This window comes from Molossus molossus, unplaced genomic scaffold (assembly GCF_014108415.1).
Source record: "Molossus molossus isolate mMolMol1 unplaced genomic scaffold, mMolMol1.p scaffold_m16_p_18, whole genome shotgun sequence".
Lineage (NCBI taxonomy): Eukaryota > Metazoa > Chordata > Mammalia > Chiroptera > Molossidae > Molossus > Molossus molossus.
Window position 1 is genome coordinate 20,519,153 of NW_023425353.1, and position 20,626 is coordinate 20,539,778.

Below are 20,626 nucleotides of genomic sequence, written 5' to 3' on the forward strand. Positions count from 1 at the left end.
TTCTTAGGATATATTCCTAGAAGTGGGATCACTGGATCAAATGGCAGTTCCATTTTTAATTTTTTGAGGAAACACCATAGTGTTTTCCACAGTAGCTGCATCAGTCTGCATTCCCACCAGCAGTGTACTAGAGTCCCCTTTTCTCCACACCCTCGCCAACACTTGTTGTTTGATGATTTGTTGATGGCGGCCACTCTGACAGGTGTGAGGTGATACCTCATTGTTGTTTTACTTTGGATTTCTCTGATGATTAGTGATGTTGAGCATTTCTTCATATGTCTCTTGGCCATTTGTATGTCCTGTTTGGAGAAGTGTCTATTCAGGTCTTCTGAGTACTTTTTAATTGGATTGTTTGTCTTTTGTTGAGTTGTATGAGTACTCTATATATTTTGGATATTAACCCCTTATCTGATGTATCTTTAGCAGATATGTTCTCCCAGAGAGTGGGTTTGCTCTTCATTTTGATGCTGATTTCTTTTGCTGTGCAGAAGCTTTTTAGTTTGATGTAGTCCCATTTATTCATTTTTTTTTTCTTTGTTTCTCTTGCCCTAGGCGATGTATCAGTGACAATTTCACTACGTAGGATGTCTTAAGATTTTTCTGCTTCTATTTTCTTCTAGGATTTTCATGGTTTCATTGGTTCTATTTAAGTCTTTTATCCATTTTGAGTTTATTCTTGTGTGTGGTATAAGTCTAGTTCGTTTTTTTCCATGTACCTGTCCAATTTTCCCAACACTATTTATTGAAGAGACTGTCTTTTCTCCATTATATGCTCTTGTCTCCTTTGTTGAATATTAATTGCACGTACTGTCTTGGGTCGATTCCTGGGTTCTCTGTTTGGAGCCTGCATTTTATTCTAACTGCTGTGGAAAGGCATGGGAGGGGTTTGTGTTTATTTTGTTGTTTTTAAAACTTTTTATGGAGGTGTCATTTACATAAGTAAAATGCTCAGATCTTAAGTGTAAAGTTTGACTTTTGACAAATTTATGTATCATGGAAGTTTTAAGTGGAGTGAAGGGTGACAATTACATTTATATTTTGAGACCTCCACCAACAACTGTTGAGGGGATGGATGGACGGACAGACAGATGGACAAGCAAATGAACGGTAGTCTTGTCTTATCATAGCAAACGTGGTGTAACTCTGAATGGGACGTTTCGTGGAAGAGTCGTGACAGGTGGCCTTTGAGGCTGCTCCTCTGCCTCCACTGCCCCAGGAAAGGCTGAGGCGGGGCACGAGGTGACCATGGAATCCAGTCTTTGCAGGTTCGCTGTGGCCAGGCCAACAGTTCTGTGCTTCCTGGTCACATGTGTCTTTGTTTCTGCTGAAACGAGATGCTCGTTGATCCTAGCAAGGAAATCCAGCTGACTTCTGCCCTCTGACTGGACCCAGTGGGCCCAGCCTTTTCTCTGCCCAGGATACATGTGAGTCAGAAGGGTGCTGGCGTTCACCCACTTGTTGTTGTTAGTCCTCACCTGGGATATTTTTTCCATTGACTTTTAGAGTAGAAGAGAGGGGGAAAGGGAGGAGAGAGAGAAACATAGAGAGGAAGGGACATCGATGTGAGAGAGACATATCGATTGGTTGCTTCCCGCACGCACCCCAGCCAGAGCCAGGGATTGAACCTGTAACCCAGTACATGCCCTTGACCAGGAATTGAACCCACGACCCTTCAGTGTGTGGGCTGATGCTCGAGCCAGGGATTGAACCTGTAACCCAGTACATGCCCTTGACCAGGAATTGAACCCACGACCCTTCAGTGTGTGGGCTGATGCTCTCACCACAGAGCCACACTGGCCAGGGCCTCAGGTGTGGTTTTTGAGGGTTTGTTTAAAAAGGTTTCTCTTCAGCCCTGGCCGGTTTGGCTCAGCGGTTAGAGCATCGGCCTGTGGTCCAGAGAGACCCGGGTTTGGTTCCCGCTAAGGGCATGTACTTCGGTTGCGGTAGGTCCCCGGCCCTGGTTGGGTCGTGCGGGTGGCAGCCACTCAATGTGTCCCTTTCACGTTGATGTTTCTCTCTCTCTCTCTCTTCCTCTCTCTCCCTCCTGCTCTATCTGAATAAAAAAATGGAAAAATGTCCTCGGGTGAGGATTAAAAAAAGAAACAAAAACAAAAAGGTCTCTCTTCAAAGATAGCTTTTTCATCAACCTTTTTTGGTGCCAAAATTTCATCATTAAAATGTCTTGATTTTGAGTGTGTGAAGATGGGTCAGTATCTGAATGAGAGGATGCAGCAGTAGTTGGTTGAATTATCAGTGTAACAGTGGAAGGGAGCAGGATGCAGGGCAGGTAGGTTTGGGAATTGAGAGAGATTCAGGCCTGAGGCTTGAGTGGACAGTCCAAGGGAGGGGCCTCGCACCCAGGCCTGGGAAGCTTGCAGGGGAAGGAAGGAGGAGCAGTACCAGGGGAGTGCTGCAGAGGAGCCCAAGTCTCCTTAAGCACCTCCCCGTCTTCCACCCTCTGTGTACCCCGAGGAGGGGCACCCTTGTCTGCATTCTGACTGCAGCACTCTGCTGCGTGGGCAGCGGCAGTGATCTTGGTTGTATTGAGATGGTGACATTTTAGATAACTTCCCTCTTTCTCTAGTTTCTGCTTTTTCTGCTGGATCAGAGAAGGATGACAGGTTGTCTCATTTCATGGTGTTTCTTGAATCGATGACGTGTTATAGAATTTTTTCCTCACTCTGATTTATAGAAGAAATTCTGTAGCGATCCTGGCTTAATTTCATGGTGCCTTCCTATCATCAGCCAAGAGCAGTGGGAGACATCTTGACAAGAACCAGCCCTTCCCTCCCAGTGATTATCTGAGGCATTAGAGTTGGTCTTGAGCCCTTTTTCTGCCAATCCTTCCTGAGCACGTACATGCGTTCTGCCTTGATGGAGGTGAGGCAGGGGGGTGAGACCTGCCTGCCACGGGCTGTGCCAGCCAGTGGAGTGCCCTGCTGCTCTGCCCAGGTTGGTTCCGCCTCCGCTCTTATGTGCTCACCTTTCAGAGCATCAGCATTTGGAGAGTTCTTCCAGTGGTCCACCTTTGGGGTTGAGGGAGGCCGACAGACCAGGGAACAGAGAGCACAGCTGGATACAGCTTTGTTCTGGTCCCACACGCAAGGGCAGGCCAGAGGGAGATTTGGAGCCAGAACCACAGTGCTAGAACAACTGATCATCTTGGTTGTATTCAGATGGTGACATTTTTAATAACTTTCCTCTCTCTCTCGTTTCCAAATTAATAATGGTTTATAATTGAAAAGATAAAGACTTTTGGGAGGCCCTGGGTCCACAGATGATAGTCAGATGAGTGCTTTCTTGCTCCCTAGAGCTGGGCTTTATGCCCGAGGATTTAACCTTCCTCTAGCAGTGATACCACTGCTGCTTCTCGCTAAAATGTGTATGGTCCTTGCTAAGTACAGAGCACAGTTTTAAGTGCTCTAAATATATTATTAATGCTCCAGTGATGTGGTTACTGTAATTGTTTCTATTTTATAGAGGGGCAGATCATGGCTCAGAGAGGTTAAGCAACTTTTCCTGGCCCCACAGTAAGTGCTGAAGCAAGGTTTTGAACCCAGAGCTCACACTGTGCACACTAATCTATTGCCTCCTTTGATGGGTGTGTTCTAGCGTGTTCTGCTCTATTGGTTCAGGTTAGCAGGTAAGTGTCTGCTTTGTTCCTGTCTGCCTCTGTAACTAATTGTCTGGTGGGGAAAACAGACAAACCCCTAGTGTTGTTGCATTGAAGTGTGAATTCCAAGGTAGCTTGGGAGACTATGGGGAGCCCGAGGGAGGGAGGGGTGCTTGGCTCAGTTGTAAAAGAGGCCTGAACTAAAACTGGAAGGATACCTAAGAGTTATCCAAGAGAAAAACAATGTGAGGGCCCTCCCAGGCCAAAGGGACAATGAGTGACAGGACTAAGATGGGAGGTGCCGGGCCAACTTAAAAAGTGTGGGTTGTGGTGAACACACAATGCAATATAAAGGGGATGTATTATACTGTAGAATTGTACCCCTGGTAATAATTGTATTAACCAATATTCCAATAAATTTAATAACTTTAAAAATGTTTTTTAGAGGGGAAAAAAGTGTGAATTGTGTTTCCAGAGGAAGGGGACTGGGGTGGGCACCAAAAGGTTTCACGCCGGGCGTCCATGCTCCGCGCACTGCAGCTGCAGCGCGGGCTGAGAGGAGAAGGCGAGGCGAGGAGCTGCCCTGTGGACGGCACAGCCCCGGAACCATTGTGCAGTCGACTTTCTCGAGGTGGCAGAGAGAGCGGTGGGCTTTGGAATCGGACAGACACAGATGCAGATCTGGGTGCCCCTTCTGGCCTTCGTCGAATCCTTGACCTTATCTGTGAAGTGAGGGTGCCACCTTTCAGGGCTGTGGTGAGGATTAGAGGTGACCATGTAAAGCAGGGAGGGGAGAGGTGAGTGCCAGTGACAGTGGCTGCGGCCACAGTGCAGCTGCTTCTCCCCATGTTGACCCGATGCGTCACAACTGAGGAAGAGTTAAGCAACTTACTTAAAATAGGACTGTTTTGATAAAGCGGGGACTCAGTTTCAGATCGCCTCCAACTTGGCTGCCTTTCATTCCTTGCCATGAGAATCCCCTGGCTCCTCGTTTCTCCTCGAAAGGTGCCCCTTCCTGAGTTTGAAAGGCTCAGAGACTAGAACCTAGTCACATGGCCACACCCAGCTGCAAGGGAGGCTGGGGGTGTGGTCTGCCAGCTACCTAAGCAGTTCCCTCGGGAGGAAAGGGGTGGGGTGGGTTCAGGGGAGGCGACCAGCAGCTCCCTCAGTGTCTTCTGGGACTTTTTCCCTACCTGAGAGAACCTGGGTCTTTCGCACCACTTTAGGGCATTAGGGAGGTTTGGGACGGGGCGTGGCTGTGGGGAGGATCATTTGTACTTTACGGAAAGTGCAGAAACATTTCTGGGATTTTCCTTGATTGCTGGTTCTGGCAGTCAGGGTGGACTTGCTCACCCCCAGGACAGTTTCTGCCCATTGGGATTGAGGTCCTAGGCTCATAGAACCAGCTAGGCATGACTTGAGGTCACCGCTGAGCCTGTGCCAGTTAGGAGGAGGTCTGTCCAGGTGACTCGGATTTCGTCACAGCTCCACTGGTGACCCTGGACAAATCACCTCTTCCCCCACCATGTCCCACCCTTTACACTCAGGGGGCTGGATCCTCAAGGACCCTTCTGGCTCTGCCTGGGCAAGCTGCCTGGTTTATGAGCCGATGTCCTGCTGGCACTGGTAGCCTCTGCTTTGCAGCAGGCTTGCTGTTGAGCTGGGGATGGGTTGCTTGCCATCGGCCCGGTGCATGGTTTGTTACGCTCAACAGGAAGCCTGCGTAGCACGAGGCACTGGCCTGTGGTACAGCTTGAGAAATGAGGCCATCGGGGATGTGGTCCAGGTCAGCAGCATGTCACTGGGCACAAGGCTCCCAGACCGTGGTTCCTTTCCCGGTTCCAGATTATTGGCAGGGTGGTACTTTCTCCAGAGATGAACAGGAAAGCATACAGCCTTCTGCCCTGGGTCACGGTCTCAAGCAACCTGATCCTGAGGTGAGAAGCGTGCTCGCATCCTGAGGCCATGACCTCACGCAGGGGCTGGTGGTTTCCTGGTCCACGTGAAGAGCCTGTGAGTCTGACTTCCCATAGCCTGTGGGGCAGAACCATCCCAGGAGTCTTCTGTTGAATTACTTTTGAAGTGTAAGACACTGAAGTGGCTACTGTGTGGTCTGCGGTCACTCTCCTGCTTTGAGATTACTCTTTAGACATAAGACTACAAACATAGCACACATTTTATATCGTAACTGAATTGCCTCGGTGGACTTTCATGGCACAGAGAAGCTTTCTGCCGGCAGCGCTGCCGGGTTCACGAGCTCTTCCTGTGCTGTATCCTCACAGGCGACCTTTTCCCAGCCCAGTCGTGTTGGTTTGGAAACGCCATCAGATAAGGAGGGGCTCACAGGACTGCCACCACCGGGTAACCGAGTCTGGGGAACCCCATTCACCCCGCCTTACTCAGTGGCCAGCCTCCCTTTCTCTTCCCGTCTCTTTCACGCCTCGTAACTCTGCTTCTCTCAGGCTGTGCCCAGTAAACTGTGTGGTTTAATTTCAAAAGAGTTGTGCTTTTTAGGGCTCAGTTTCTAAATAAGACTGCAGGTGCTACATGGTAATTATTTCCCTTCCAACTCCTATGATTTGACTTTGAACAATAGTTTTTATGTCTTCTTCCTCGTGACATAAAAGGAAACACCCCAAGTAAACTCCCAGCTCTCCCTGCCACTCAGCCAGTTTGTGGGTAGCAGCAGCCAGGCGAGGCTCTGAGGACAGTGAAGCAGGTGCTTGGTCCCTGCCCTCCCAATGCTGACTCGGAGAGGTGTGTGCAAAACCGAGCTACCGCGTCCTGTGAGCAGTTAGTGATGTGGCTGCTGGTGGGACAGACAGGTAGCATTGGGTACTCCATAACTGCCGTCCTACACCAACAGCCCAAAACTTCCAGAAGAGACAGCCCTGTGCCCTGGTACCCTCAGGGAAGGGTGTGGGCTGAGTTTGCCAATCCCACTTGAGCTGGTGGGTGGCGGTGGCGGCAAGCCCTGCAGGTGCCCTGGCATCCCAGTGACCTGGTTAGTGCACACTGAGCCATGTGGAGGCAGTTTCTCGATAATCGAATTGTCAAGGCAGGAGGGTTCACTAATACTCCGTGCTGGTGAGAAAGTGGGGAAAAGCTGCAACTTCCATATAGAGCACTGTGACAGAGTCAGTTGTCACGGCTGACGCAGCCAGCCCACCACTGGGAATGGACCCACAGGCAGAGGTGGCCCCTGGCAAGGACATTCACTGCAGCAGTGCCTGTGGAGGGGCTCAGGTGGCACGGCCATGTCGTGGGATACTGCGGAGCCCCCCGTGAAAGCGATAGAGCCATGGGTCCAGTAGTTAAACTCCAGAGGGATTTCCAGTGAGAGCAGCAGGGGTCTAACTGTGTAAACTGTGCGACTGTCCTTCTCTCTTTAAAGTGGTATCTGTCCATCTTTGTACCCGCCAGCCATGTGTTTGGAAGGATGCACAGGCTCTGGGTGACAGTGGTTGGCCCTGAGGAGGAAAACGGGCAGGGATTTCAGGTGGAAGGAGACTCCTCACCGAGGATGTTGTATACTCCTTGAATTTTTTTTTTTTTTTTTTAAGAAAAAAAATTGCCTTGTTAGTTTACTAGGGATGCCATAACAAAAAGTAATATACTTTTTGGCTTAATACAACAGACTTTGATGCTCTCACACAGTTCTGGACGCGCAACAGCCAGAATCAAGGTGTCGCAGGGCCGCGCTCCCTCCAACGGTCCAAGGGAGAGTCTCGTCTCTCCACTTTAGGGTCCCCCGGCCTGTGGCTCTGTGAGTCCCGTCTGCCTGTCTGCCTGCCTCTCCTTTCCCCCGATGTCTTCTGCTCCTCTCTGGATTTAGGGCTCACCTGGTTAACCCAGGATGACCTCTTCTCAAGATTTTTAACTTAATTATATCTGCAAAGACCCTTTTTCCAAATAAGGTCACATTCACAGATATTGTGGGTTAGAATTTGGATATATCTTTTTGGGGACTACCATTCAACTCACTACAATTGCCAAACGGATTTGGGGGCGAAAATCTCACCTGTGTGCTGCTTACAATAGAATCACCGTCAATGTAAAGTTAAAAGGAAGGGATTTGAAAAGATACACCACACAAACTCTAACCAAAAGAATGTACTCTGAATTTTATACATTTCATATATTCACCTCTTCCAAAAGAGGAGCACTCAGTGCCGGGGTTGGAGGGGGCAAGGAGGCCCCTCAGCTGCCTGCAGGTATGGGGGGAAGGAGGCCGAAGGGGAGAGTCAGCTTGCAGCTGGCAGACCCAAGGTCACACGCTTCTTGGAGGCCAGCGTGGGATGTTTCAGCCCAGGGCTGGGTAGAGTGGACACAGAGAGGAGCGGGAAGACAGCGCCTGGGGCAGGGATTGTGGTTTGCTTCGCTGAGCATGGCTTCTGTGCTTGCCCCCAACCTGGGTTCTCTCCCTTAACCCTGGCGCCAGCTGCACACTGCCAACCCTCTTTTTTAACACAGACTCACACAGCTAGATAGTAGCAGAGACAGGACTCAAAGCTAGGTCTCTCTGGCTTTTGGTCACCACTGCTTTACAGGGGTGATGGGACCCCATGCCTGTCTTCAGGGTGCGTGTCATGAAGTCAGAGGCCTGCTTAGCAGCCCACTCGCGTGGAGGCCATGGCGCACAGCGTCATCAAGGAGCAAATTGAGCCCCGTGTGCCACGTGCCCCCCTAGTAAACCCCTTTCTGTCCCCACTCTCCATCCTCCTCTCCTCCTTTTCCCATCAGGGGCTCTTTCAGGCACTGCTCCGTCACCTCTGCTCTGGGGTCGCTGCCCCTCCACCAGCCCTCCCACTCAGGGGCCTCGTGGTAGAGATGAACGTTAGAGGTTGGATTGTGCGTTGCTTTGTCCTCTTGCTCCATCTGAGTCCTTCCATCCTGTGGAAGCACCATCAGTGGAGATCAGTTGTCTGGGGCTGTGCCTGAGCCCCTCTCCACGAGCTTCTTCCTTTGTGGCCTCTGAGGGAGCCGCTGCCAGGCCCCCTAGAGAACAGCCCGGTTTCCCTGGGAGTGGGGGCCTGGCTCGTGGTCCAGTAAGGACTCAGAGGAGCTGTTTCTCACCTACAGAGGAGTCTTGTGTCTCCCCAGTTTAACTCCACCTGGCACCACCGCCAGCACCCACACAAAACCAGAAACTCAGGGAACAGTGCAGAGCCCCACCTCTTGTCACCCTCCCCGCCACCACCCGCCAAGCCTCTGCGTGCCGCCCTGGGCTAGTGTGGTGGCCTCTAACCGGGGCCCCTTCAGGCTGCTGTCAGCACAGTGGAGGCGCTGGCCTGTGCTGCCACCCCCAGGTCACCGCAGGCAAAGGTGGAGCCCTCACCTGGCCACAAGGCCTGGGAGATCCGACCTCCCATCTCACATGCCCCTTCTGTTCTTCAGGTCTCTGTTCCTTCCGGACCTCCTCATCTACAGCTGCAAACCCCATTTCCCTCTCTCCTTTCCCGCCTCAGTGCCACTTGTCACAGTCTGACATGCTCCACCTTTACTCCCCCTCCCCAACAGAATGGAAGGAAGGCCAGGACTGTGTCATCTCTGGCCGAACGGGTCTGTCGGACAACAGGTTCCTCCATAAAACGTGACTGGACAGATGAACGAATTTTTCTGTTTGTTCTTTCCCCTATCAAGTTAGATGTGGAGTAGTTCTTTTAATGTTTCTTCCTTCTTTAATTAAAAAAAAATATATATATATGTATATATCCTCATCTGAGGACATTTTTGCATTTATCCTCAGATAGAGCGGGAGGGGAGAGAGAGAGAGAAACATTGATGTGAAAGGGACACATCGAGTGGCTGCCACCCATACGACCCAACCAGGGCCGGGGACAAACTGCAACCGAGGTACGTGCCCTTAGCGGGAACCGAACCCAGGACTCTCTGGTCCACCAGCTGATGCTCTAACTGCTGAGCCAAACCGGCCAGGGCTTTAAAAATAAAGGATTTCAGACTCTGAAATATTGTAGGGAGAGGGGGTGGCAGATGGCGAGCAGGAGCCGCACTTCTGCTCTTGAACAGAATCTGAGCCCACCCCGAACGGCTTCTCAGGCGCTGCTGTGTGCGGTCGCCCCCAGCACGGCCGGCACACGCCCCTTCCTTGCTTGTCCCCGAGCCCAGCTGCCAGTCACACTGCTGCTCCCATGCCCCACTCTGCGGCCTCAGCACGGCTCTGACACGGGTTTCTCTTTTGGTTTTGAATTTTTGAAATGGAAGCGGTATGAATATGGAAGAATGTTTAAGTCGTTCACAAGGACGGAAAAAGTCTACTCCCCCAATCCATAATTCCTTTCATCAAAAGTAGCCCTTATTAATAGTCACACACCCTTCTAGGGAAAAAGCACATGCTTAATACCAGCATAAATATATATCCTTTAAGTGGATATGAACAGAATCATGGTGGGCATGTTATTCTGCTAGTAATAGAATTTGGAAATCTTTCTGTGTTAATCCATACAGACCTACCTGTGTTCAGTAACTGCCTGATGTTGCATTGTACCGTGATGTCTACGCCCAGCCCCATATCGACAGGCATTGGCTTCTTTCCGGGTTTCTGTTGCGACAGGATTACATTGAGGATCCCTACACGGCTTGGCATATGTTGCACTAGTAACCATAGGCACATACCTGGCGAGCACTGCAGGTTCGGGGGGCCAGGTGACCCCCGAATGGGCGTGCTAGTTCATTCTTCTAGAGTGTGTTTCCCTCCCAACCTTTTATTTCAAAAAGTGTTAAATCTACTAAAAAGTCTAAATAATAATTTAATGAATACCCAAATATACTTCATTTAGGTTCACCAGTTATTGCCACATTTCTTAGTTTCCTAAAGCTGCCATAACAAAATACCACAAAGTGGGTGGCTTTAATAACAGATTCGTTTCTCACAGTTCTGGAGGCTGGAAGTCCCAGGCCAAGATATTGGCAGGTTTGGTTTCTTCCCAGGCCTCTGTCCTTGACTTGCAGGTGGCCACCTTCTCACTGTGTCCTCACATGGTTACCCCTCAGTCTCTGAGAATGTCCTAATCTCTTATAAGGATGCCAATCATGTTGGACTGGGGCCCACCTGTATGACCGCATTTTCCCTTAATCACCTCTTTTAAGGCCTTGTTTCCAAATACAGTCACCTTCTGAGGTTCTGGGGGTTAGGACCTTAACATATGAATTGGGAGGGGAGACACAGTTTGGCCTATAACACCACATTTGCTTCTTTTCTATAGTATATATCATATTAGTATAAATAATAGATTTATTACATAATTAGTTGTATTTATTATAATGATAATGCATTATGATTATACCATTTATAATGTGTTTATTACATATAATTATATCATGTATAATTTTTCTCCTAAACCATTTGAAAGTAAATTGCAGCCATGCTGGTACTTCAGCATGTGTCTCCTAAGAATGAGGATGTTCTCCTTGGGATATGTCTCGATGTCCTTTATTTTATACTGGTGGGAACAGATTCCGCTGAGGTGGGAAAACAAATGAACATGACATGGCTCCCGCCCTGACTGGGGGCTTCCCCCCGCGATGGTTACATCCTGGCCCTGGTTTCCTCTGCATCTCCTTGCTGAGCCCCCAGCCTCTCGCGAGACCTGGGTGCTTGTGGGAAGGAGGCCTCCCGCCTTGAGAGCCATTCTGGCGAGCAGAACCTCTTAACCTCAACTCCAGACTCTCTAGCACTGTTGATGTTTTGTATGTACGATGTGTCAACAGGATGACAGACCACCTTACAGTTCCACCTGCTCTTTGGTCTCTATCAAAATGTCTCTCTAAACACCAGATGTACTTCATTTCTGTGTACAGACAGCCCTTGCTTGCAAACTGTGGACGGCCTGTATTCATTTAGAGAAATAGGGTTTATTGATTTGGGCACCATTTTCTCCCTCCTTGTCTCCCTTCTTCTCTCCCCGCACCCTCTTTGGCAGCTCGGGGCTCGGCCAGAGTTGACTCCTGCCTGCTATCAGTGGTAACGTGGCGTCCTCCAGGGGCTTGCATCCGTGTCTGCTTCTTCCCAGTACTTTTGTGTGGGAACACATCACACATGCACACTCTGTGTTTCGGTAGATAGAATCCCTGTGGAAGTAGTCTTCCTGGAGCATCAGTGGAGGACAGGGCACGCAGAAGCCTTGTGTTTCCTCTTCAAATGGTGAAGGTGTCTATCTGGGGAGCCCTTTTCCCTCCAAGGTCAGTCAGGCTGTTGCTGAGCACCCATCCCTGCTGGCTGTCCTGTAGCTGGGAGTCCCCCTGTCTGGGGCTGTGACACAGGCAGCATCCGTCCTCAGCCTGCTCCACCCTCGGTAACCCGATTCTGAATCTACCTAATTCAGAGCTGCTTTTCTAAAACAGTTCCCACCATGTCTTTGACTTTGCTTAGCATCGTTCCTGTCTTTTTCCCTACAGAATTCATTCCGGACTCCTTAGCCTGGCATTCAAGACCCTCCCTCATGTAGCCCCTGCTTATTCTTCTCCCTTGTTACCTGCTATCTCGAAGCCAAATCAAATTACTATGCCAGGCATACTCTGTCACATTATGCCCCTTACCTATGAGCTCATGGTGTGTGCTCTGTCCAGAATGTAGCTCTCTCCCCTCCCTGATCCATTTGCTAAATCACCCAGCCTTCAGGACCCTCACCTGTCACCAGTGAGGCCTCTCCTGACTGCACCCTTCCTCCAGCCTTCCCTCGAGCCCTCACCCTGCCCCAGACTTACCCCTTCTCTGGCACTTGCCACACACATGGTTGTGTGCCTGTCCTCCTGCTAAGCTACTGCCTTTGCCGGAGTCTCTTCAGTGGCCAGCTGGGAGCAGCGTTCAGCAAGCCTTTGGGTGGGTGGCTGGATTCATTATCGGAAAGAGCATGTCCCGAAGTTAGAAGTAGCTACATCCCACTTTGTGGTTTGCAGTCCCTCTCCGAGAGCTTTGCCACAAGAGGACAACAGTAAATTTCCACACAGTGGGAGGAGTCATTCTTGCTAAGTGTCCAGTTCTGAAGAGTCTGTACCTGTCAACAGCAACACAAGGCCTCTGCAACCTTCATGGCCTCTTGTATAGTGTCACCTATTAAAGGAGCAAGTCCTTTTACTTGACTTTGTAAACACTGCATGTCCTCACAACCCCGCTTGTTATATGCATTTTGTGGAAAGCTACTGACTGTCTGTCTTTTCTTTCAGTCAAACGCTTCAGAGAACCAAAGCATGAAAGACGTCCATGGAGGATATGGTAGGTATTTAAATATGACCTCATTCCAGTTTGGTGGGCAGGGGATGGAATGTGAGCAATTATACATAACAAAGTGTTGGACTCCCTTAAGTGAATTAGTCATTAGGAACTATGTATAATATGGGGGCATTTCTGTTTCCCAGCTAAATGCAGAGCCCTCCCTTTATCATCACTCTGTGGTCTGGTTTTAGAAGGTGGAAGAGACACATGCATCTGTCGGCTGCAGTTAAGGCTAGGTTGTGTTAAACGCTTGGGTTCTCTAGTCTATATGCATAAGCAAAAAGTAATCTGAATTTGGAGATTAGTCAGATACACCATGTAATTGCTCCTCTCCCCAAAGCTACTCTTTCTTGGTCCTAAGTTGAGCCTGTGGTGACAGCTTTTCCTTCACAAAAATGGCAATAAAGCTTCAGACAGCTTCTATAGAAAACTCCAAAAAATAAATCATTTGCAAGGAGACAGCCAGCTCTTCAGGACAACACGGTGTCCACAGAAGCCATCTTCCTTGGGCTGCCTTAGGCTGGCACCTGCCCTAACAAAATATCCATTGTCCCCTCCAGAAAAGACTTCTGGTAAATCACTGTGATAAAGGCCCCTTTATAAAATGTTAAGTACATACTTGATTGATCTTTAATGCATTATTTCTGGATGTTCTTGATTTTGATTTTTATTTTCCCCCAGTCATTTTTTCTCAAATCTGGGGTTCGAGCTTGGGCTGGGGGGAATGTAGGGAGGACCTAGAGTTGGGGTACTTTGTGTTTTCACACATTGCCCTTTGGTAACTCCTACTTTGCCATGATTAGGAACTGATTTTCAGGCCTCCGACTTGGGGTTGGGTTGGATCATCTCTATGGTTTTTTTTGTTTTTGTTATTTTGTGTGTTTTTTTATCTTCACCCGAAGACTTTTTTTTTTTTTGCATTTATCTTCAGATAGAGTGGGAGGCAAAGGAGAGAGAGAGAGAGAGAAACATCGATGTCAAAGAGACACATCAACTGGCTGCCACCCACACAACCCCAGCTGGAGCTGGGGACAAACTGCAACCAAGGTACATGCCCTTAGTAGGAACTGAACCCGAGTCTCTCTGAACTGCGGGCCGACGCTCTAACCACTGAGCCAAACCGGCCAGGGCGGGTTGGATCATCTCTGAAGTCTGGTCCAGTCCTGAGCCCCGTGGCGGATGTCCCATGCCAGTGTGCCCTTCATCACTTTCTTCAGCGGCCCCGCCCAACTCTGGATGCTCAGCCTTGGGGGTGAGAGATGGCCCCAATGCAAAGGTTGCTCAGCCGCACATCACAAATTGTCTTCAGGTGTTCATGGCAGAGGAGGAACTGAAGGCCCCGTCACCTCCACCTGCTTCTCCCCCTGCTCCTGCCATGTAGACAGGCTGGGCTGGGGGAAATGATGCAAGGTGTCCAGCAACTAACTGCCTTGTTATTTCCTTTCTGAAACTCCTGTCATCTAGCCCAGGGATCGCAAACAATAGCTTGCAGGCCCATTCTGGCTCACTGCCTGTTTTCATTAATAAAGTGTTACAGGAATGGTAGTGACTATGGCTGCTTTCAGGCCTCAGTGGCAGAGTTGAATAATTGCTACAGAGAACAACAGCCCACAAAGCCTAAAATATTTGCTCTCTGACCCTTCACAGAAAGGTCCCGCCCACTGTGACACCAGCAGCTGCCTGGAGCTCAGGGCTTCGGCTGCAGTCCTGGATGTGTGCAGGGCTGTTAGTCTTGCATATCACTTACCTCACTGCAGGCGAAGTCGAAGGGAGCTCCTTAAAATAGAGGCAGATTGGACTTCCTCACAAAGCTGGGGTCAGACACTTCCCTTTGAAGTAACAAAAAATGAAAGAGTGAAAACAGCCCAGCCAGGCTTAGTAGATTGAGTGGTATCCCTGGACCGAAAGGTCCCAGTTAGATTCCCAATCAGGGCGCGTGCCCGGGTTTTGGCTCAATCCCCAGTAGGGGGCGTGCAGGAGGCAGCTGATCGATGTTTCTCTCTTACATAGATGTTTCTCTCTCTCAAAAAAAAATCAAGAAACATTTTTAAAAAAAAAAAGTAAAACATATTTTAGATATGTATTTAATGTGTTTAAATATATAGGGTGGGTCAAAAATAGGTTACAATTGTGAGTACGAGAAACAGTTTATTCTTGTATCATTTTAATCATTGTATTGTTTTCCATGTGAACAACTGTAAACCCTGTCGCCTACCCTGAATGTTATTAATCAGTAGCCTTTTAGGGATTTCAGTGCAATGTTATTGAAGGTTTTGAAAGGCGGCTGAAACGCCATGCCTGAGTTAGTATGACGCCCCAGGAAGAGGTGACTGGTAATTAGAAGTTAGGGTCTCCCAGTGTCATTTTTCCTACTTTAGACTTAGCATTTCCCCCAGATTGAACATTACCCTGCTGTTGGTGTGGTCACAGCACTGATTTTATTTTGTACAGGTTTCTAGACACTTCCAAGCAAGCCATAGGAATGCTGTTCATCCACTTTGCCAACGTGTACCTGGCAGATCTCACCGAAGAGGACCCTTGTTCACTGTGAGTGGTTCCTGTTTGGGCACAGACATCAGCTGCCCCATCACTGGGAATGTCTGCTGGCCTTGCTCTCTGCTGCCAGTCGTGTTTCCTCCAGCTCGGGGCAGGGCAGCTTGCCTTTGTCCTCTGGGCTCCTCGGAGAGATCGTTCTGTGCGTGCTGCCTGTGAGCTCAGACACACAGCTGTTGGCTGTTAGGGCTTTGCCTGGTGACAGTTGCCCTGTGCACTGGCTTTATGCCAATCCATCTGAGTTCTGTTTCTTGGCTTTCTAGTACCTTATGTCTCCCAGCTTCTAAGCAGCCACTGGCTGGGCAGCATAATGCCCTGAAGGAGTGTCTCTGTGCTGGAACAGGACACACAGGGCTTCTCTGTGGTGTCAGCCACTCAGGGTCAAAGCCATTGTTGACCATCCTTGACCTCTTGACCCGAAGACTGTGGTTGTTCCACCTTGTCAGTGCAGTGTGCCTTCCACACAGCCCCCAGAGCAATTTGCCTGAAACCCCACGTGGGCCATGACTTGCTGTCCTCCTTGCCGACAGCACCTGAATGGTGCTCACTTAGCAGGTGAGGTGGGAAAGGAGGCTCACCTGCCTCCATCTGCTGCTTTCCTGGCTCAGACGTGGTGCTTCAGCCATGGTGGGCTACTCCTGGTGGCTCTCACCCCTGCCAGCGGTCTCCTGCCTCTGTTAGTCAGCCGCCCTCTGCCTGGCCTGCCCGCCAGCCCTGCCCTGTCTCGGAGAGTGGGGTGGAGGCCTGGTGAGCCCCTTGCCAAGAGGTTTCTTGTGTATTTAAGATCATTTAGACTGGGAGAATCTTTTAAGCTTCTCTCTTTTTTTGGTGATCGTGTGCAGTGTTGAGATTTAGCCTAGGCCCAGATTTAAGAAAGAAGTTGTGAGGTCTCTCTCCCCAGAGTCTTTAAGTAAGACCTGGATAAGGTTGTGATCTGTTTGGATGTTTGGGTGTAGTCCCAAAGCAGCGGGACTGGACGGGTGATCGTCCTGCAGGTACATGGTTAGGAAAGGGCCTTGTCCTACTGATCCTTGAGCCCAACAGTGAGCTTATGTCATCGTCTGGTGAATCATCTCGATGTCATTGGTGGAGATAGTCTGAGAGCCACCTCTGTGCCCCAGAGGCACTGGACGAGAAAACCTAACTCCTGGTGCAGCCATGGCCCCGTCACTCTCCCTTGCATCAGCAAAAAGAAGATGCTTTAAGCAGGATGCGGACAAACTGAACCACAGCCAGGATGGAGCAGGGGCTGCTGACAGATTTTGCGTGCTCGGCCTGGAGGAGGAAAGGCCCAGGATAGAGCCTGGGATGGTGAAGAGATCACTTGACTGAGAGGCCAGACTGTGTAAAGGCAGCTTCTTGGAACCTCAGCTTCCTCCTCTGTCCCGTGTGTCCTGCCAGATCCCCAGGACCCCCAAGGGTCTCATCAGATGGGGAGTGTAGTGCCACTCGGAGCCGTGGGGCACTTGCCAGTGAGATGTTAGCTCAGTTGAAGGATATTGTCGTTAAAACTTCGGAAAGACAGCCCTGGCCAGTCTGGCTCAGCGGTTAGAGCGTCGGCCTGCGGTCCAGAGAGACCCGGGTTCGGTTCCCATTAAGGGCGCATACCTCGGATGCAGTTGTTCCCGGCCCAACCACTTGATGTGTCCCTTTCACGTTGATGTTTCTCTCTCTCTTTCTCTCCTTCCCACTCTATCTGAACAAAATATTGAAAAATGTCCTCGGGTGAGGATAAAAAAAAACACTTCGGAAAGACAGAGAACTCTGGCAGTCAGTCGAGGGGCTGCTAGGTGGGAGCCAAGTAGGCAGAGCAGGCATTGCTCTGGGAGGGAGAGGTCCTGGCCTCGGAGGAGCAGGTACTGCCCTGGGATTTACTCCAGGCCCACCATTGCTTTGCCCTGTGACTTTGTACAGATGGGATGAGGATTTGGCTAGACCTGGGGCATCTTGGGAGTCTGCAGACCTAGACAGGGAGCTAGTTTCAGCTCTGTGCTGGGGATGCTACTTTGAGTGGGAGTTAAGCTCTTTCGACATCCAGGGTTCAGTGACTCTGAGGGGCTATGATTCTAAGAACACATCTGTGTCATGCTTACTTACAATGTGGCAGGTATTGTCAACATATATTAACTCTTGCTTTTCAACTGCCCTGCAATATCGATACTTGGATTCTCCCGTCTACAGTTGGGGAACTAAGGCACAGAGAGATGTAGCTCACAGCTTGGCCCTGGCCGGTTTGTCTCAGCGGTTAAAGCATCGGCCCACGGTCCAGAGAGACCTGGGTTCGGTTCCCACTAAGGGCATGTACCTTGGTTACGGTTTGTCCCCGGCCCCAGTGGAGGTCGTGTGAGTGGCAGCCAGTCGATGTGTCTCTCTCACATTAATGTTTCTCTCTTTCTCTTTCTCCCTCTCTTCCTCTCGCTCTATCTGAAAATGAATGCAAAAGTGTCCTCCGGTGATGATTAAAAAAACGAGTGATGGAGCTGGGCTTTGAACCCAGGCAGTCTGGCTTCTGGGCCCACACGATGCTGTGCTGTCTGCCACGGCGCCCCATCTGTGTTGGGTTCAGAGAATAGAGCTTTCTGTCTTCATCCCAAGGCACACTGTAGGCTTGAACACATGCTGGGGAAGGATGAGTGAGCTAACGCATGTACCGGCAGACCTCAGGCATTCAGGTTCGGTTCCAGACGCCCACAGCCAAGCGAGTATCACAATAAAACAGGTGGTACTTTTGCTGATGGAGGGTCTTGCCTTCAGTTTGTAAAAAATGCACGTCTGGTGCTCGCTTCGGCAGCACATATACTAAAATTGAAACGATACAGAGAAGATTAGCATGGCCCCTGTGCAAGGATGACACACAAATTCATGAAGTGTTCCATATTTTTCCTGCTCTCGGTGTGTAAATTCACAGAAAAACATGAATGGATAACAACAGAAAATGGTACTGGAACAGTGAGAATCAGCAATTTTGCACAGGAAGCTCTGGGAGATGTTGTTTACTGTAGTCTGCCTGAAATTGGGACGAAACTGAACAAACAAGATGAGTTTGGTGCTTTGGAAAGTGTGGAAGCTGCTGGTGAACTGTATTCTCCTCTGTCAGGAGAAGTAACTGAAATTAATGAAGCTCTTGCAGAAAATCCAGGACTTGTCAACAGATCTTGTAATGAAGATGGTTGGCTGATCAAGATGACGTTGAGTAACCCTTCAGAACTAGATGAACTAATGAGTGAAGAAGCATATGAGAGATACATAAAATCTGTTGAAGACTGACACTGGAACCCGCCCCTAAATAAAGTAGTATGACACAACAACAACAACAAAATGCACGTCTGTGAAGCACAATAAATGGCGGTAGTAGGCCTGTGTGTGTTCAGTGTTCTTGCAGTGTTCAGGGTGGGTCTCAGATGGGGGCACCACTTGAAACCAGTTAGATGTGAGCTGCTAGGAGCATCATCGCCTGGGGCCAGAGCTCAGCTGTGAACTTGGAGAACTTGTCTTGGAAGCCGCAGGCTGTTCCTTTCATCTCTGGTCTGAGAGTGACCCCTTGTGATTGTAAAGAGGAAGGGCCGGAGGGAGAAATGCTGCCCCCCCCCCCCAAGTCTTCTCACCACTCCAGGGCCCTGATCACACAGCGCAGAGTGTGCCCCTCTGGTCTCGGAGGGCTGTGCCTGTTGTCGAAGGGCCTTGGGGTGGGGCTGAGTCTGCATAAAATGCCTCAAGCCTCTGACTCAGAAGCACGAGCCCAAGTGGTCTGTGGTGTGTGGAGCTTGGGGCGGGGGGTGGGGGTCTCCATGTGGCACCTGAGAGGGCTAGAGCCCCACCCAGTGATTGTTTGTCCCCTGCAGTCTGGAGAGCTGGGGCCTGTGGTCAGTGGTGCCCAGCGAGATCTTGGTACGGGGCCCTGGAGAGAGGGCCAGTGGGCCAGGGACCTGTCCTTGGTGAGGAACGAGGTGTAAGCCAGGTGGAAACAGGCCTTATGAGAGCGAGAACGTGTGGCCAAGGCGGGCATGCTCTCCTGCCTCTCCTCTCCCGTCCTTCATCTTCCAGCCTCTTTCAGCGGAAGTGAAGCTCTCTCTTCAGAAACACCGATGCACACTTGTCTCCGTGGCAGGCAGGGGCCCTGCCTGTTCGGTCTAGGGAACCGGAGACGTTCCCTGAGCTGTGCGGTACAGCGGCACTGACTCGGGCCATGGCTGGGCTGGACACAGGGAGTGAACAGTCAAGTGAAGTTCTGTCTTCCCCTTGAGTCCCTTGGCTGCTTCCAGGCCCTCTGTCTTCTGTGGAGTCCGGCAGGAGCACTTCCGGTCTTCAAGTTTCTTGTCTCTCCTCCACCCCTCCCTCAAGCTGTCCGGTCCCTGAAGAGTGTCGCATACCACGTGGGTGCTTCACTGGGGCTCTGCACGGCTATCGAAGGCTCTCCGGCCTCCAGCACAAGGCCAGAGTGCTGGGTCACCCGCCCTGTCGTTGGCCCCGGAAAGCACACAGGGCCAACTCGGGGCTCTTGCTCGCTGACTGTGCCACTGTGTCCTCTCCTCACAGGTACCTCATCAACTTCCTCCTGGATGCCACCGTGGGCATGCTGCTCATCTACGTGGGCGTGCGTGCCGTCAGCGTGCTGGTGGAGTGGCAGCAGTGGGAGTCCCTGCGTTTTGGCGAATATGGTAACGTACTATGCACACTGGGCGGGCGTGCAGGGGACTCCTGCAGGGCTTTCTGCTCCTTGCCTCATCCAGCCCTCCAGGCCAGTGGGTTCGGAGGAGGTTCAGCGTGGGTGGCTCTCTTCTCTGTGGTGGAGGGGCTTTTCTTGGGCTTGAGTGCCACCCTCTGCCCAGTATCGAAGCGCCCGAGGTCTGAAGCGGTGTTCACTTCACTGCTTCGGCTCTGCCTCGGGAGCAGGAGACTCTCACCCTGGCTGCAGGGAGGGAGACCACCTTTGCGCTTCCACCAGAGGGCACTGGCAGCCCCGCCTGCAGGCCACCTCTCTGCCAAGCTGCACCTCATCAGAGAGGTAGGAGTGGCTCTTGGTTTGAGAGGTGCTCAGGAGGAGGGGTCCTTCTTTCTGCTGCATGTCTGTGCTTCTCCTCTCATTGGGCCATTTTATGACTGGGGTTCAAAAGTCAGGATTGGGGGGTTCGTCCCCCTGGGACCAAGTCGCGTTGCTACCTCCTAACTGTGGGCTGGCCCCCCACCCTGCACCTGACACGTATAGTCACCAAGGACACCAGTTC

At 50.6% G+C, this 20,626-nt stretch overlaps 1 protein-coding gene and 1 non-coding gene across 3 annotated transcripts in view; both read left to right on the top strand.

Annotated features, from left to right (window-relative positions):
* Window positions 1-20,626, top strand: part of LOC118633357 (store-operated calcium entry regulator STIMATE) — a 54,021-nt gene that overhangs the window by 25,693 nt on the left and 7,702 nt on the right. For both annotated transcript variants that reach the window (XM_036267197.1, XM_036267198.1), the window contains exons 2-4: window positions 12,800-12,848; window positions 15,300-15,395; window positions 19,938-20,059. In XM_036267197.1, coding sequence (XP_036123090.1) covers window positions 12,800-12,848; window positions 15,300-15,395; window positions 19,938-20,059 — 267 coding nt within the window. The remainder of the gene's footprint in view (window positions 1-12,799; window positions 12,849-15,299; window positions 15,396-19,937; window positions 20,060-20,626) is intronic.
* Window positions 18,177-18,283, top strand: LOC118633680. Its single transcript, XR_004960226.1, has one exon. It is a non-coding gene; the product is annotated as a U6 spliceosomal RNA (small nuclear RNA).